General features: G+C 37.8%; 1 protein-coding gene across 1 annotated transcript in view; it reads left to right on the forward strand.

Moving 5' to 3' along the window:
- Positions 1-14,261, forward strand: part of LOC145984934 (pickpocket protein 28-like) — a 328,930-nt gene that overhangs the window by 246,966 nt on the left and 67,703 nt on the right. Inside the window, exon 6 of the mRNA XM_083118345.1 lies at positions 4,811-4,983. Coding sequence (XP_082974471.1) covers positions 4,811-4,983 — 173 coding nt within the window. The remainder of the gene's footprint in view (positions 1-4,810; positions 4,984-14,261) is intronic.

The following is a 14,261-nucleotide window of genomic DNA, read 5'->3' on the forward strand; positions in this document are numbered from 1 at the left end:
CAAGTTACTGAATTATCGCGTAAGTTTCGCTATTTTTGGTCTCTATGTAGGCTTAAGGATACATTCATTTTTTATTAAAGGAATTACCATTTGTGCCTGAAAACAAGATCTGAATGAAAGAAGATATAAAAAAGAACATGTACTAGCAAATGATGGCATGAAGGATATAGATAGTTGCTATTTATAAGTGAAATATTATTTAATGATCCTGAAAACCAGGCTTTTAAATGAGGATCGTCGACCAAACAACTTTTATATATTTCATGCCAGGTGACTTCAAGAGAACACCAATAATGACATTCGATGCAGGTTTTACATGATCACTTTGCCTATGCATTCATTAATTTTCTTTCTCAAATTCAATAGTTTAAACCTGTTTGCTCGACGCCTGACTTTTACTATTACTAAACTCTCTATTCAAAGGAATGATTATTCTGTTATCTGTGCCTTAATTTCACAAACAGTATGAGCACAACATCAAATAATGATTTTCCGATAATTTACAATCTCCAAAAGATGATTGACATTTCTTGTGGTTATAACCAGCATATACACGTATCCTTCCACGATAATCTTCCTGAGGGTTACTTGAAACAACGTATAAGCTTCTTCTTAAATCAATTTATCCTGAGACTCCAAGAGATGGATACCCGATATACCTAGCATTCCTAGAAGTAATCCACAAGATTCACCCGTCAAGTAGGAGAGTTGAATATAAATTTCAAATGCACCGCTTTCGTACGGTACAATGAAAATTCCAAATAAATCCAGGGCATCTGAAAACATAATGATGCATGGAAAAGAGTGATTTCGCCAATGGGCTGTAGTTATCACCATTTAATAAAGCAATTTCGCGCGATTAAATCGCATCTATAGGATCGTGACACATTCACCGGACATTTCGGCGAACATATTTAAATGTAGCGCACGCAATATAAAACCACAGAAACTTCTTTGAGCGTGTTCAAACAAGACCATCTTGAGGTTCAGGCCACAGCGCTCAGTCAAGACGTCATCATTTGGAGGCGATCGTCTTAACGCTGTAAACTCCTTGTCGTAATTTTACCGTAGATAATTAAGGTATATTTATTTCTCTTATGAAGTTAAATTTTGACATTTACCCTCCCGACGAATATAGTTAGAAGAAAAAATTATAATATTGAATATTTACACCAAAATTTTCATTCAGGAAGTCACTATGGCTACCACAAAAATTCCTACCATAGCACAAAGAAAGAGTCGAAAACCGTTAGAAACTTCCTGGCTGAAAAATTAAAACATTGTATATATTTGAAAAATATTATCGGGAATATTTGTCAGCTACAATAAAACTCGTAACCGCTTTTCTATGAACTTTTGTTTGTAAAATCAATTGATTAAATAAAACAAAAAACATGTTAGGTTGACCGTAAACTTTCCAAGTTACCAAATCAATTAAATTGTCTTTAAGTTTACCCAAAATTAATCAACCAAGTAATGCAGATATTCTGTGTAGCTATACAATCTCAATATAAATCCTTAATTTCTATATTCTTGCAGCAAAAGCGAAAGAAATAGGTACAAGGGCAATGTTACATTTCTGTGATAAAGACTAAACCTAAATCATTTGTCACATTGTAATTTCGATCCTATTGACTTTATTGGACGAAAGATAATAAACAAATTGAATCATTTCATTGTCGTTAGTAAGATCTGTGACAATAACTTTAGAGTTTCATTGAAGAAAAAAGCAGATTAATATTTCCATTTTAACGTTCAATTGGGAAATAAACAGTTGGAATATTTCCTTACACTGTTTTTTACATTTGTTAAAAATAATCGTGAAGAATGTTAATAAATTATGAAACAATAAACATTATCACTGATTTAATAATCAAAGTTACGAACATTGAAGCTTCACAAAGACAAAAAATAAAAAGCAATTCATGTGAAACAGTCTCAAAAATTTAATACATTTGATTTGTAGTTCATATTAACATAGCTAGGTAACAAAATGCTTTCTGTGTGAAAACATTTGTATTTGAAACATAAGTAATATATTCTTGGATTGTTTTACACACGAACATTTCATCGAAGTTCTTGTTACACATCGAAACTTTGTATTTGAATGTACAACATATCTTCCATTAGCCTCCGATTAGCATAAAGAAGCATAAAGCAGCATAAAATAGAATAAACGTACACATCTATCAACTTTGCCCCGTTGTATAGCTTTCTTTCATTAAGCACATTTTGAAACTGAAAATTTGTGTAAATAATATGAATAATTTATCGAATGCTTGCATAAAATTTACACTAACAAATTGCTTTGGTAGACGTAATATTAACCAACGTTTGTAATTCAGGGTAAATTATTTGATATTTCTAAAAAAATGTTGACATGTTGTCCACATTTACGAGTATATTTGATGCCTATTCCGGACACATGAAATGTTTACATCATGAACTATTACTCTTATTTATTTTTTACTATAAAACATTTGTTACTTAATTTGTATCTTTTCGTAGTGACTGAATCACATGGAATTGCCCTAAAAATTTCTCATTTTTAACATCTTGAAGAAATGTGAACGTTACTCTTACCTTTTTCATTGTAATTGCCTCTGCAATTTAGTACACAAGACTTATACACCATACCTCTTTCACATTTGAGCATATTTACACGTCATGTAAACTCGATTACAGTTCTTAAATTTGCATTACAATTCCATATACACTAAAAAGGTCCAACATTGATTCCGAAGAAGCAAATCAAACATGGCGGCTATCTCGCCTCCAGTTGATGACGCTTAGTCACGTGACCGGGTAAGCCATAAGGCTTTCATATTGAGAAGGTAATGGTTCAAGTCTGTACAATGACGACTTCTCTTTTTCATGTTCGAAAAACACAATTGTAGGAACTCATTGTTGAAAGCTTACATTTATGTAAACACTGAATGTTACACTGTTGTTGTAACAATGTTGTTTACCTGGCACTCCAAGGTGCAAGATCAAAAGAAATAACGGCGATGTATTTTCTCTGAAATCTTGTCCGAAACATATAGTCCCCCTAAAAAGGCAGATGCACTTTAACTTTAATTGTATTCTACATCGGGACATGCTTTCCTTACATATGACTGCCACACCACAAGAGAAACACATGAAAGTCTCATGAGAACTTTCTAATTTTTGGTGTGCAGTTTCTCTTTCCTAAGTTATTTTATGCCCATGTTGCATGCGTTTGGGGGAGGCTAAAGTCTGGTTCTGGGGGCTTAGCCCCCTCTAACCCCTACCTAACTACTCCCATGCCCTCCATCCGTTCAACTCGGCCCGTAAGGAAGCCTGCTCCACTCTACCCTCCCCTCCACACGGGAGTACGATACAGGGACACACGGTTCTGCGCAGGTCCTTTTGCCTGTGGTTTCATACCACCTGGGTGTTGAGAGGTAGTAGTTGCTACTTCAGGCCGCATGGATTCCACGCGCTAGTGGCAAGATGGCGGACAGGGCGCGCGTGCAGCACAAGTATATTATACAAAGAGATGGCTTCTGATTAAAGTCATCAATATTTACATAATTGTAAATACGGGAAATAACATTTTCGTAGTTACTCATATATAACTAATGTAAATAGGTCTCCTTTTGTGCTCCTTCAGTCAAGTTTCACGTTCAGTGTGAAATGCATTGATTGCAAGATGCTTATCAATTGTTATCAGCTGATGTTTTCTGCTAGTCAACTGTGCATCCAGGGAATGCCATAAAATACGCCCGACGCAGAAACCTCGCTTTACTTTTGAGATTGTACACCCTGCAGCGTCTACTTGAACACAATTTCCTTTCCACCACGTGACACCGGGATACATACCTGCTCTACACCTGGTGTCAAAAAGTGCAGCGCACTTTGTTTTTGTATTGGTTCAACTTCAACACATTCGAATAAACAGTTACATTGAGCTACGACGCCAGGGGTCAAGGGTTCGAATCCCGGCCTGGGCATGGACGTTTGTGAGTGTCCATTCATCAATTTCATCACATCATCACTCATCCCCATCTTCGCAAATTAGCCAAAGGTGGCTCAAAAGCGAAGTAAAATAAAGCAAATCAATCAATCGAATAAACAGTTCAACCGTTTTGAATTTCAGACATCTCGTTTGTCCCGTCAAGCATCTCTCCACCGGGTAAGGGTTTTCCCATTACATAGTATACTCATTCTAATGCTAAGAAGTGTTGTGTTGGACATTGTATAGTTACGGAAGAGAACAATCGGAGCTTCTGATTGATTGATTTGCTTTATTTTACTTCGCATTTTGTGCCACGTTTGGCTAATTTGCGAAGATGGGGATGAGTGACGATGCGATGACATTGATGAATGGACACTCACAAACATCCATGCCCAGGCCGGGATCCGAACCCGTGACAGCTGGGGTCGTAGCGCTATGTGCTAACCACTCTGCCACGGGAGCAAACAATCCCAGCTTCTGGTTCCAAAATGACACCTTGCATTAATTAGTTAAGTAACGACATTTTACCGTAGTTCTCTCTTCAGTTGTCCTACGGGCTCTCATAAAGTTATGCAAAATGCCTGTTGGAACAGATTTTTAAATCTTAATCTAATTTTTCGTAACATAATATTCGAAGAATGAATTTGCAGAAACTTAATGTACCGGTAGTGGATGATGTCCAGTTTATTAAAGAAATATACAATGTTTAACGAAAGTAAATACGAATTACTAATGTTGACGTTATTTAATTCTGAAAACAGAAAAATAACATAATTTGAGGACAAATTATTGGGTAACCATGATTCTCTCATTCCTCCTATCTCTTTACAGGTGAACTTCCTTAACAACGTGGCTCCATTGGAACCTGGAATCCCACAAAGCATCAACGATGACATTTTCAACCAACGGAAATCTTCCATTTGGACAAAAACTCTTCTGACAGATTATGGTATTTGCCGTTCCTTCAATATTATTCATGGAAGTGACATGTTCAAGAATGACAGGTTGGTTATTTAACTATTGCAAGCTATTTCCTTAGTTAGCATTTTGAACTTTAATTACTTTCCAGTCATTTATTATTATCAGTGTAATTTCATTAGCTATGCCTGTGAACATAGCGGACTTGGTGGCGAAGTATTTAGTTTCTGTAGCACATTACGATCACAGGAGGACCTGATCCTGGGATGAAGAATGAATGTTTTCGTGTGTTTGTTTCTTTATCTGCTTCTTAGTTGAGGAACAATCTTCAACGTCACGATTAACAAACGGAAGTAGAAAAGCATTGGCACCAGTGTGGGTATGCTACTAGATAACCGTCAAAGATTTGAGTGGACCAGACATTAAAATACAAATTAATTTGATATATTGTTATTACCGGGTCCGAAAAGGAAGATTATCATCGTGTTCACAATTATCTATAGTTACGAAAGGTAAAAAAAGGTAAAGTGCTCCCCTGTGCTTAGCACCACGCCATGAAGGCGTATAGGGGGTGTGGGGGTATCTATAGTTACACTTTTATTTTATTTTAACATGTAATTTGCGCATTATGTTTTGACAGTGTGGACCGGCAAAGTGATTAGCTTGATTTTGGGTAGCACTGTGGCTCATTTTTCGCGCCGCCCATGAGAAGGATGCATTCAAAACCCAATAAATGTCTCCATTCTTCATTTCCTTGATGACCATGTATTGAATTGTAATGAAAGGCTCCCGTGATCGATACCCGTTGGAGGTATATAGTGTTTCGGATCCCACTTTAAGCTGTAGATCGGCACTGGACCTACAGTTTAAAGTGAGATCCGAACCACTAAGTGCCTGCAAGGGTTTGGAACAAGTCTTAAATTACGTCAGCAGCTGACAGTTTTGAACAAAGCCATTATATAAGACTATACATGTACATTGTATTATTTTCCATGTGGAAAAGGAATATATATTTGTAAAGCAATTTAACAGTTAAACCTATCTACTTCGTTCAAGCTTGACAGAAAATTACTGTTCTGTCACTGACAGTGGGGCCAACCTTCGTGGTGGAGTGGTTAGCAGCGATTGGGTGCTAAAACTGGTAGGGGGGAGAACAGTTTGCTCTTCTTTGTAGACAGAGCTTAGCGTTAGGAACGCCGCTTTAATATGTTTATATGTTCAGGATGCTCCTATACAACGGCCTCTTTCCGATCTCAACATTTTATGAAGAACATTATGAACGCATGTAAAATATATTTTGATAAATAACTAACGCTGCAAATAATAAAGAAAATTAAAGCTTAAAAGGATTGCTAAAATTTAAAGAATAATGTTGATATCTTACTTGTAAATTATGAATAACCAGAAAGGCAGAAAGCTAAATTCTCTCCTTAGTAACCTCAGACAGTTTAAAGTCACTTAGCAACGAAATCAACAAACTCCTGCTATAAAAGCGAGAAATTTAGACATAAATATTGAGACATATGTGGTCTTAACCCTGTGTACTCCGCTCCCAAGTCCCTCCAAGTCAGGGTCTTAATCCGTTGGATGACGACTTAGCCAAGAATAAACAGGATTGTACACTTCCTATGCTTCCCACGTAGCGTGCAGAGCTACCTGGTTGTTGTAGTGAAAACTAGTTCGTTGTCATGGCAACCTATTTGCCAATCAGATCCATGAGTTCATAGTAACAGTAACACGGCCACCAATTGCATCATACTTCAATTATGATAGTTGAAAGTGTTCCCGCGCAATAACCCGCCAGTTCTTTTCCTATTCCCGGTATTTTCTAATAATAATTTGGACATTTCTCGTAACTTTAACACGGCATATCTACAAACACAATAGTAGTACTTTGAACAATGATGATTTTTAGGCATTTTTTTTCTTCAGTCACTTACGATTTGCTGTGTTTGAGCTAAGAGATCTCCAACAAACGCAGAACATCGTAAGTAACCGAAAGAAAAAATGTCTTAAATTTCTCAATTTACTCCTATTGTGTTTGTAGATATGCCGTGTTAAAGTTATGAGAAATGTCCAAATTATTATTATAAAATATCGAGAATAGGACGAGAACTGTCTAGCAAGAACCCTTCCCCCAAAAAAGGAGGAGAAAAATGAAGAAACCTATAAATATTTGTCTAAGGCGATAGGCATGGGAGAAACTGCAAAAATCCCCAAATAAATAATAATAATAATAATAATAATAACGAGTAAGATGAAAATATTTGCAATCCAATATGAAGATTAAAATCGTCGACAAGTATTGGAACCTCTTAGGCTAAGAAAGAGGTTCCGAAATAATGTAAGACTGGTTGGTGGAGGAACCAGTCTTAAACCACTAACCACTGCGCCACAGAGGCCGGTACACACATACATATTTCTTAATTTGTTAAGAAAGGTAACGTTCCCCGGGAATATAGCACCGTGCCATGAAGGCACTTTTAGGGGATGTGGGGTCCACATATTCTCGGTCTTGGCCAATATTGGAGGTGATGCGATCAGCACCATGCTCTGGCCGCCTTTAACCCCCCTTTCCCCCAGGTATTTGAGACTGGGTGAGCCCCCGAACCGCATAAAGCAGGGGCAAGTCCGTAAAAATCCCAACCTTAGATCACCCACCCAGGAAATCGGACACTGGTATCCTGTGTGGCAGTCAGAGACACACTACCGAGTAGAGTCAAAATCAATATATAAAATGACATTTCATTGTTAAAATTGTGAATAAAACCCTAAATTTGATTTGTTGAAAGTATACTTATTACACAAAATAAGCCTTTCATGTCTAATAGCACATATATGTAGTTATCAGAGTATTAAGTTTATTCCTGTGCAGTGGCGACTCGTGGTGAACCAAAGTGTAGGGGCGATAGGTCACAAATCTTCTCTACTACAGTAGTCGGCCCCCGTGGTGGAGTGGTTAGCACATCGCGCTAGGATGCCAGGGGTCCAGGGATTGAATCCTGGCCTTGGCATGGATGTTTTGTGAGTCCTCATTCATCTATTTCATCATATCATCACTCATCCCCATCTTGGCAAATTAGCCAAAAGTGGCACAAGAAGCGAAGTAAAATAAAGCAAATCAATCAATCAAATCTCTACTAGTAATGTGAGTTTAAATGACGAATTTCGGACGACTTCAGTGGCTAGCTAGCATACTGCATTATAAAGTCAGAAGTACCAGGTTCGAATCCCGGCCTGGGTATGGGTGTTCTTTGTGCAAGTCCCTAGAGGCCAGCATATTCTGCCTTTTACCTACCCACTGCCCGCTTGCCCGCGAGGACAGGTATACCTGCTCGCCTGCCCACGGCAACGAGTCGACTTGCGTCTTTACCCGGGTTCTTGATCTTCAAGGCACTCTGCGCTTACAAGGTACCTGGGCATTCAACAAGACCCGGGCCTCTGCAAAACCTGCTGGAAGGAAACAGCCCTCCGGCAGCGTGTCGCTCCAGGTGTTTCATCACCACGTGGACGGCTGCAGCCAGTGTTGCCTACTTACGTAGCTACTAAATCCTACGAAGTCCTAGGAGGAGCTTCTCCTCCAAGGAGAATTTATATACTTAGCGATTTCAGTTCAGCGTAAGCAGTTTTTATCTTATTGCCAGGAAATGCACGCAATATTACAGCTTCATTTATTTAAATGAATGATCGAGCAAACAAAAATCTCCTCACTGAAAACTAATTGTTTTTCATTGCATGGTGCCTTAACCAGGCACGCAGTGGCGCAATCAGAGGGAGCAGGGTGCATTGCTCACAACCTTGAACGGAAATTAAGTCTAGCGGAGGGGTCAGGGTGGGGGTCAAACATTAAAGTACAAGAAAAAAACAGGCTAGCAGAATTTAAGAGTAGCAGGTCTAAAGGGTACTCAAGATGGAAATAATTTTCATATTTTTCTTGCATTTTCCTTCCAGACGGCCAAGGGCACCTGCAGAGGGGGAATGGAGGGGTAATTGCAACCCCTTGATTTCAAAGTACATTCGGAATGCATTTATCATGCACTTTCTTTCTTTCAAAAATAGTTTGTGTGCTTGTTTTCCATTATTAGCTAATGTGAAATTGACGTGTTGAAAAAGAAATATTTCTAATCCTCTGTTTCAACACAAATGCGTGAGAACCGACTTCTACCCCCTTTTTGCGTGATTTATGAGGATAATAATGCCTTTCATGCTACTTTATTACTATTATTGTGATTGTTGTTGTTGTTACGTTTATCCAAGTACTTGCCCCCCCCCCTCAAACGAGGGTAACGGCAATGCCCCTGGTTGACTACGGCCCTGGTGTTCGCAGTAGAACAGTGTGTTGTTCGACTCGCGACCTCAGCGTCGAACGTGACATGTTTCAGTCCTGCCCTATATCACTATATATACGTATATTGGTTGATTACGACATATACTTATGGATCCTGTGCCACGGAAAACCTATTTCAATGTGTGTGTGGGGGGGGGGGGGTAGCAACATTCGTAAATCTCATTTCATTGGTGATGTGGCTTACGAAGCTTCGAGTTCACTTTTTTAATACGAAGCTTCGAGTTCACTTTTTTAAGTAGTGAAAATCTATTGCAGTTGGCAACACTGCAGAACGGTGTGGGCCCGGTGCAGTTTCTACTCGAAGCAACTACGTCATGCAGAGGGAGGGGTCTGCAGTTGATGGAAAGAACGAACTGAGACCTACTAGGTATCGTAAGACTGCGGGTACCCGGCGGGTCTACAATGCCTGCCATGAACGATCTGGGCAGGTGGGCAGACAAGCTGCTCAAGCGAGGGTGTTGCGCAGGTTGCATGGCATTTCAGGAGCGATGTCTCGCGTACGGGTCTGCTCCAGGTCTTGTGCAGGCCTCTTCCCTGCATCAATTTCATTATATCACCACTCATTCTCATCGTCGTGGTTAGCCAAAAGTATAAGAAAGCTACGCTAAATAACAAAAATCAAACAAGAGTATTTCTTTCAATTACCGGTTATATTATTTTGTCCTCATTGGATATTACGTTATTTATTGGTCCACACTTATGTCATAAATGGAATACTATAGAATGTTTTTCAACAATTGGTAATTTTTTTGTCATGTTAACGTCCTTGCTTCTGGCAACTCTTAATTGTTTACAGTTCTACGGAGAGAGAGGCCAGCCTCGGCTAGGTGGTTGGGTTTCGAACGACAAAATCGTCGTCCTCCCATGCACAGATCCCGTGCGTGTTTTCTGCCCAGTTGTCTTGCCTCTTTCCCCGCGCGGCCCCGCCTGAGAATGCTCGAGAGGCGTAAAGTGGGAGAACGGTGCCGCCTGATTTCTCCCGCTGTAAAAGTCGTTCCGTATTCCCGGACAGTGGCGCGCAAATGTCACAGTTGTCGCGGGAATAAAACACAAAACCGACTAACCAACGATCTGTAGTTGTAACCGGTAGCGCATTACTTCTAAAATAATTCTGCCTTCAGAAAGTGTTGCGTCAGTAAATACAGGGGTGCCCATCCCCCCAAGGCCAATGGCGCATTCCCCCCAAATCATGTCATGTACCCCCCTCAAATCACATAATGGGTCCCCCAGGGCACCGAATCATGTTATTCGTCCCCTCAAACCATGTTATAATCTCTCTAAAGTATTTAATTACGACAGCGTGTCTACTGACAGTAACTATTTTTTTAGCTTTACTGAACACTATAATTTATCTGTCCCTCCTCTCTAAACAGGGATGTCCATCACCCCAAGATCATAAATGCATTACCTTCCCCCCACCTTAATTCATTTATCAAAATCCCCCACAATAGTTTGGATGGATACATATTAGTTGATGTTTATTTGAATGCAGTAACATGTTGAACTGTCCATATTTTATTGATTGTTCACTTTTCGAAATAACGGAAAGCTAGCACATTGATTGCTTAAATGCAATATATTAAATTATATTTATAAGCATTTAAACAGTGTTCGTGAATTGGAGAATAATATTTATAAAATCCACACATTTAAAACAAATTGTTACACAACTTAAGATAGAAAATTGAACCTGGCCAAACAAATAACTTGCTGTAGCCCCGCGACAGGTTAAGTTTGCAGCAACATTTCACACATGTAGACCCAAACGTGTGCGCAGAATATAGTAGTTCCGCTGCAATACTACCGATTGTTTCGCTGCCTGTGACATGAACAGCTCGACGGTTGAGGCAAGATTGGCACGGGAGATGCTGAGCGCCGTTCTCGCGAGGATTAATACATAAAACTTGCCGCAAACTTAACCAGTCGCGAGGCTTAGATAGAAATGTCTAATCTCAGGGCGAGAATATAATACGGTTCCTCCTTCAAAGAACTCGCTCCCTCTGCTTGAGGTAAACATAATTCTTTTAGTAAACGTCAAAAACATATTCCCTTAAGATAGCATTGCGAGCGAAGCGAGCAAGAAAATTTTTACATCCATTTCTTGGCAGGCTTTCAAGAATATTAATTTAGTGGGGTGTCAATACTTTCTTAGGATCCAGCGATAGTTACTCTTTTCGAACGTTCGGCGCCGAAAACATGTGTTTCTCTGTGATATAATATTCGAACTCTCTCCTCCACTACAGAAATCCCTTGACAATCCAAGACTTAACTCTTTATCAAGAGCTTCATATCTCACCCCTTAAATTTAATACTGAATCCTCCCACCAAAATCTAAAGAATGATAAAGAAACACATTGTCATGGGCTTTCTTTTTTATTAACAGTGAAAATCTTGACATACTGGTATGTATGAAAATACATAATGTTTGTATATATTGTAAAAATAATTAAAAAAGATGTCACAGGAGAACATCACTTAAAATACATCACATTTAATCTCCACTTGTTTGTTTTCTCTTTCACATTACATCCTGAGAAGGTATTCGATGCCTTTCACGTGTTCTCTCGTTCTATACAGCTGAGCTTGCAACCTCGACGTGGTAGGATCAAATTAGGGTGTTTTAATCGGATTTGAAGAGGGTTTGTTTGCTACCTACTGTATTACCAGCATTTTTGCTCTAATCTACATTGCTTAAATCAAAATCACCTGTCACAAAACTTCTTGCATGGAAACTGCAACGTGATTTCAGAACTCAATTCAATCTGTGCACCATCTTGGGGTGTGTTAAGTATAAACAGTTCTTGTGAATGATATTGCTCACCTGCAATTAAGAATTATGTATTAACACAAAATATGCATACTATCTCACATTTCACTTAACAAAGAAGCAAATATCAGTTATTTTAGTGTTATTACTGTAAATACAAAATTGAACTTTAGTTTAACATTAGAAATGAAAATTATGCATCAATAATCGATTCTACGATAATCAGTCTTCTTATTGATGTCAAACTTATTTTATAATGTAAAAGAGTTCCTAATGTTTAAATTTTGATAGACATTTAACTAACTAATTAACTCTCTAGCCTTCTTAAACCCGAAGGTTCATGGCTGCAGCAACACAGGCCTTCCATCTGTCCCTATCTTGAGCAAGATCTATATACTCTTTTCCATCCCTACCGATTTCCTTTAGGTCCATCTCAACGTTGTCCCTCCATCTTCGTCTTGGCCTTCCTACAGATCTCTTACCATCTGGTTTCCCAACAAGAATCCTGTAAACTCCTCTTTCCTCTCCCATTCGTGCCACATGGCCTGCCCACCTAAGTCTTCTTGATTTAATTATTCTAATAATATCTGGACATGAATACAAATTATGTAACCTTCTCCACTCACCTGTCTCCTCATCCCTTTTAGGTCCAAAGATTTTCCTAAGGATCTTATTTTCAAATACTCTCAATTTATGTTCCTCTTTCAATGTAAGGGACCAAGTTTCACACCCATATAATACTACAGGCAAAATTAATGTTTTGTATATTTTAACTTTTAGTTTCTTAGATATTAAACGAGAAGACAAAAGTTTATGAAGAGAGAAGTAACATGCATTTCCTGAATTAAGCCTACTTTTTATTTCCTCTTTAATATAATTTTCATTTGTTAATATTACTCCTAAGTATTTGAATTTGGAAACTGGTTCAAACGAGTTGTTATCAATAATTAGATTTTGATTATTACCTAACACTTGGTTTCGGCGTGTAAGCATATATTTAGTTTTCTCTTTGTTAACTTCCAAACCTATCTCTTTAGCAGTTTTGAAAAATATTTTAGCATTATTCTTAATTGTATTCACATCATCCCCCAGTAAGTCTACATCATCTGCATATGCTAACAACTGAGTTGGACATTTGAATCATGGATTTTAATATGTAAAGAAAGGATATATTTTATTACTATTTTCGATAGGCCTATACATGTATTAGTTGAGATCTAGTCCTGCTTTCCATCATGTGCCAACTGTAATTGTTCTTTTATAACTACAATTTGTACTGTTTTCATCTTTGGCATTGTTTGCTGTAGCAGTGTAACTATTTTTTTAAAATGTGATTTGTTTTAGCATTGTTCTACTATTTATATGTAGCATAACCTTATAATTTTAGATACTTATTTATAAGAATAACCTGTTCAATATCATTGTTCATTTTGTACCATAGATGATCAAACGAAGGGAATAAATCAAATAAAATCCTGCTAGGATAATTTTAAAAAAATCATAAAACGATCGGAGCCGTTACCAAAGTTTCCGTAACCTGATTCGGTTGTGCACTGTATACGAGAACTAGTTAAGTCCACTTACAGTGAATATAAAACAATATTATCTGCAAATTCTACTCTTCCTTGTATAATAAGTAGGTACATTATTGTAGCACTTTTTAAAAAATAAGAACTGTGTGTATGATTCCACAATTCAGTACAAAAACTGCGTTAGCTAACGACAGTTTTATAATTTACAAATATATATTACATTTTTAAAAATTATTCGTAGCTTTCCAAATATATTTAGATCTGTATATACTCTCCCTTGCACTCGCAACTTTGATCGTGTAAAATGTAATTACTACGAAAGCAATTTGAACGAAGTTTTGTTGTTGAGTTTTAACACAGATAGTACACTCACCTCACTTAGTTCTCCGGCAGTTTGTTTCTTTAGAAAGCATATTTGCAAAGATACAATTCAACCTACAAGTTTATCAATTTACGCTGTATATATATATATATCACACTTTATTACTAACTTTGTTGTCCGTACAAAACGGAATTTTCGATTTTTCGAATTAAAAAAAGAGAAATTGCCCCGAAAAATAACGCATCAGAATCAACAAGTCTGCTAAATACCCATGTTTCTGTAACTGCTTAATGTGTGAAACACGAAGGACGGGACTTCAAAATTTCTGCTAACGTACAGGATCCAGGAGTACAATATTTATAATAATAATAAAATTAAGAAAACCGGAATACCTG

Source organism: Lepisma saccharinum, chromosome 3 (assembly GCF_977018435.1).
Source record: "Lepisma saccharinum chromosome 3, izLepSacc3.1, whole genome shotgun sequence".
NCBI classification, from domain to species: Eukaryota; Metazoa; Arthropoda; class Insecta; order Zygentoma; family Lepismatidae; genus Lepisma; species Lepisma saccharinum.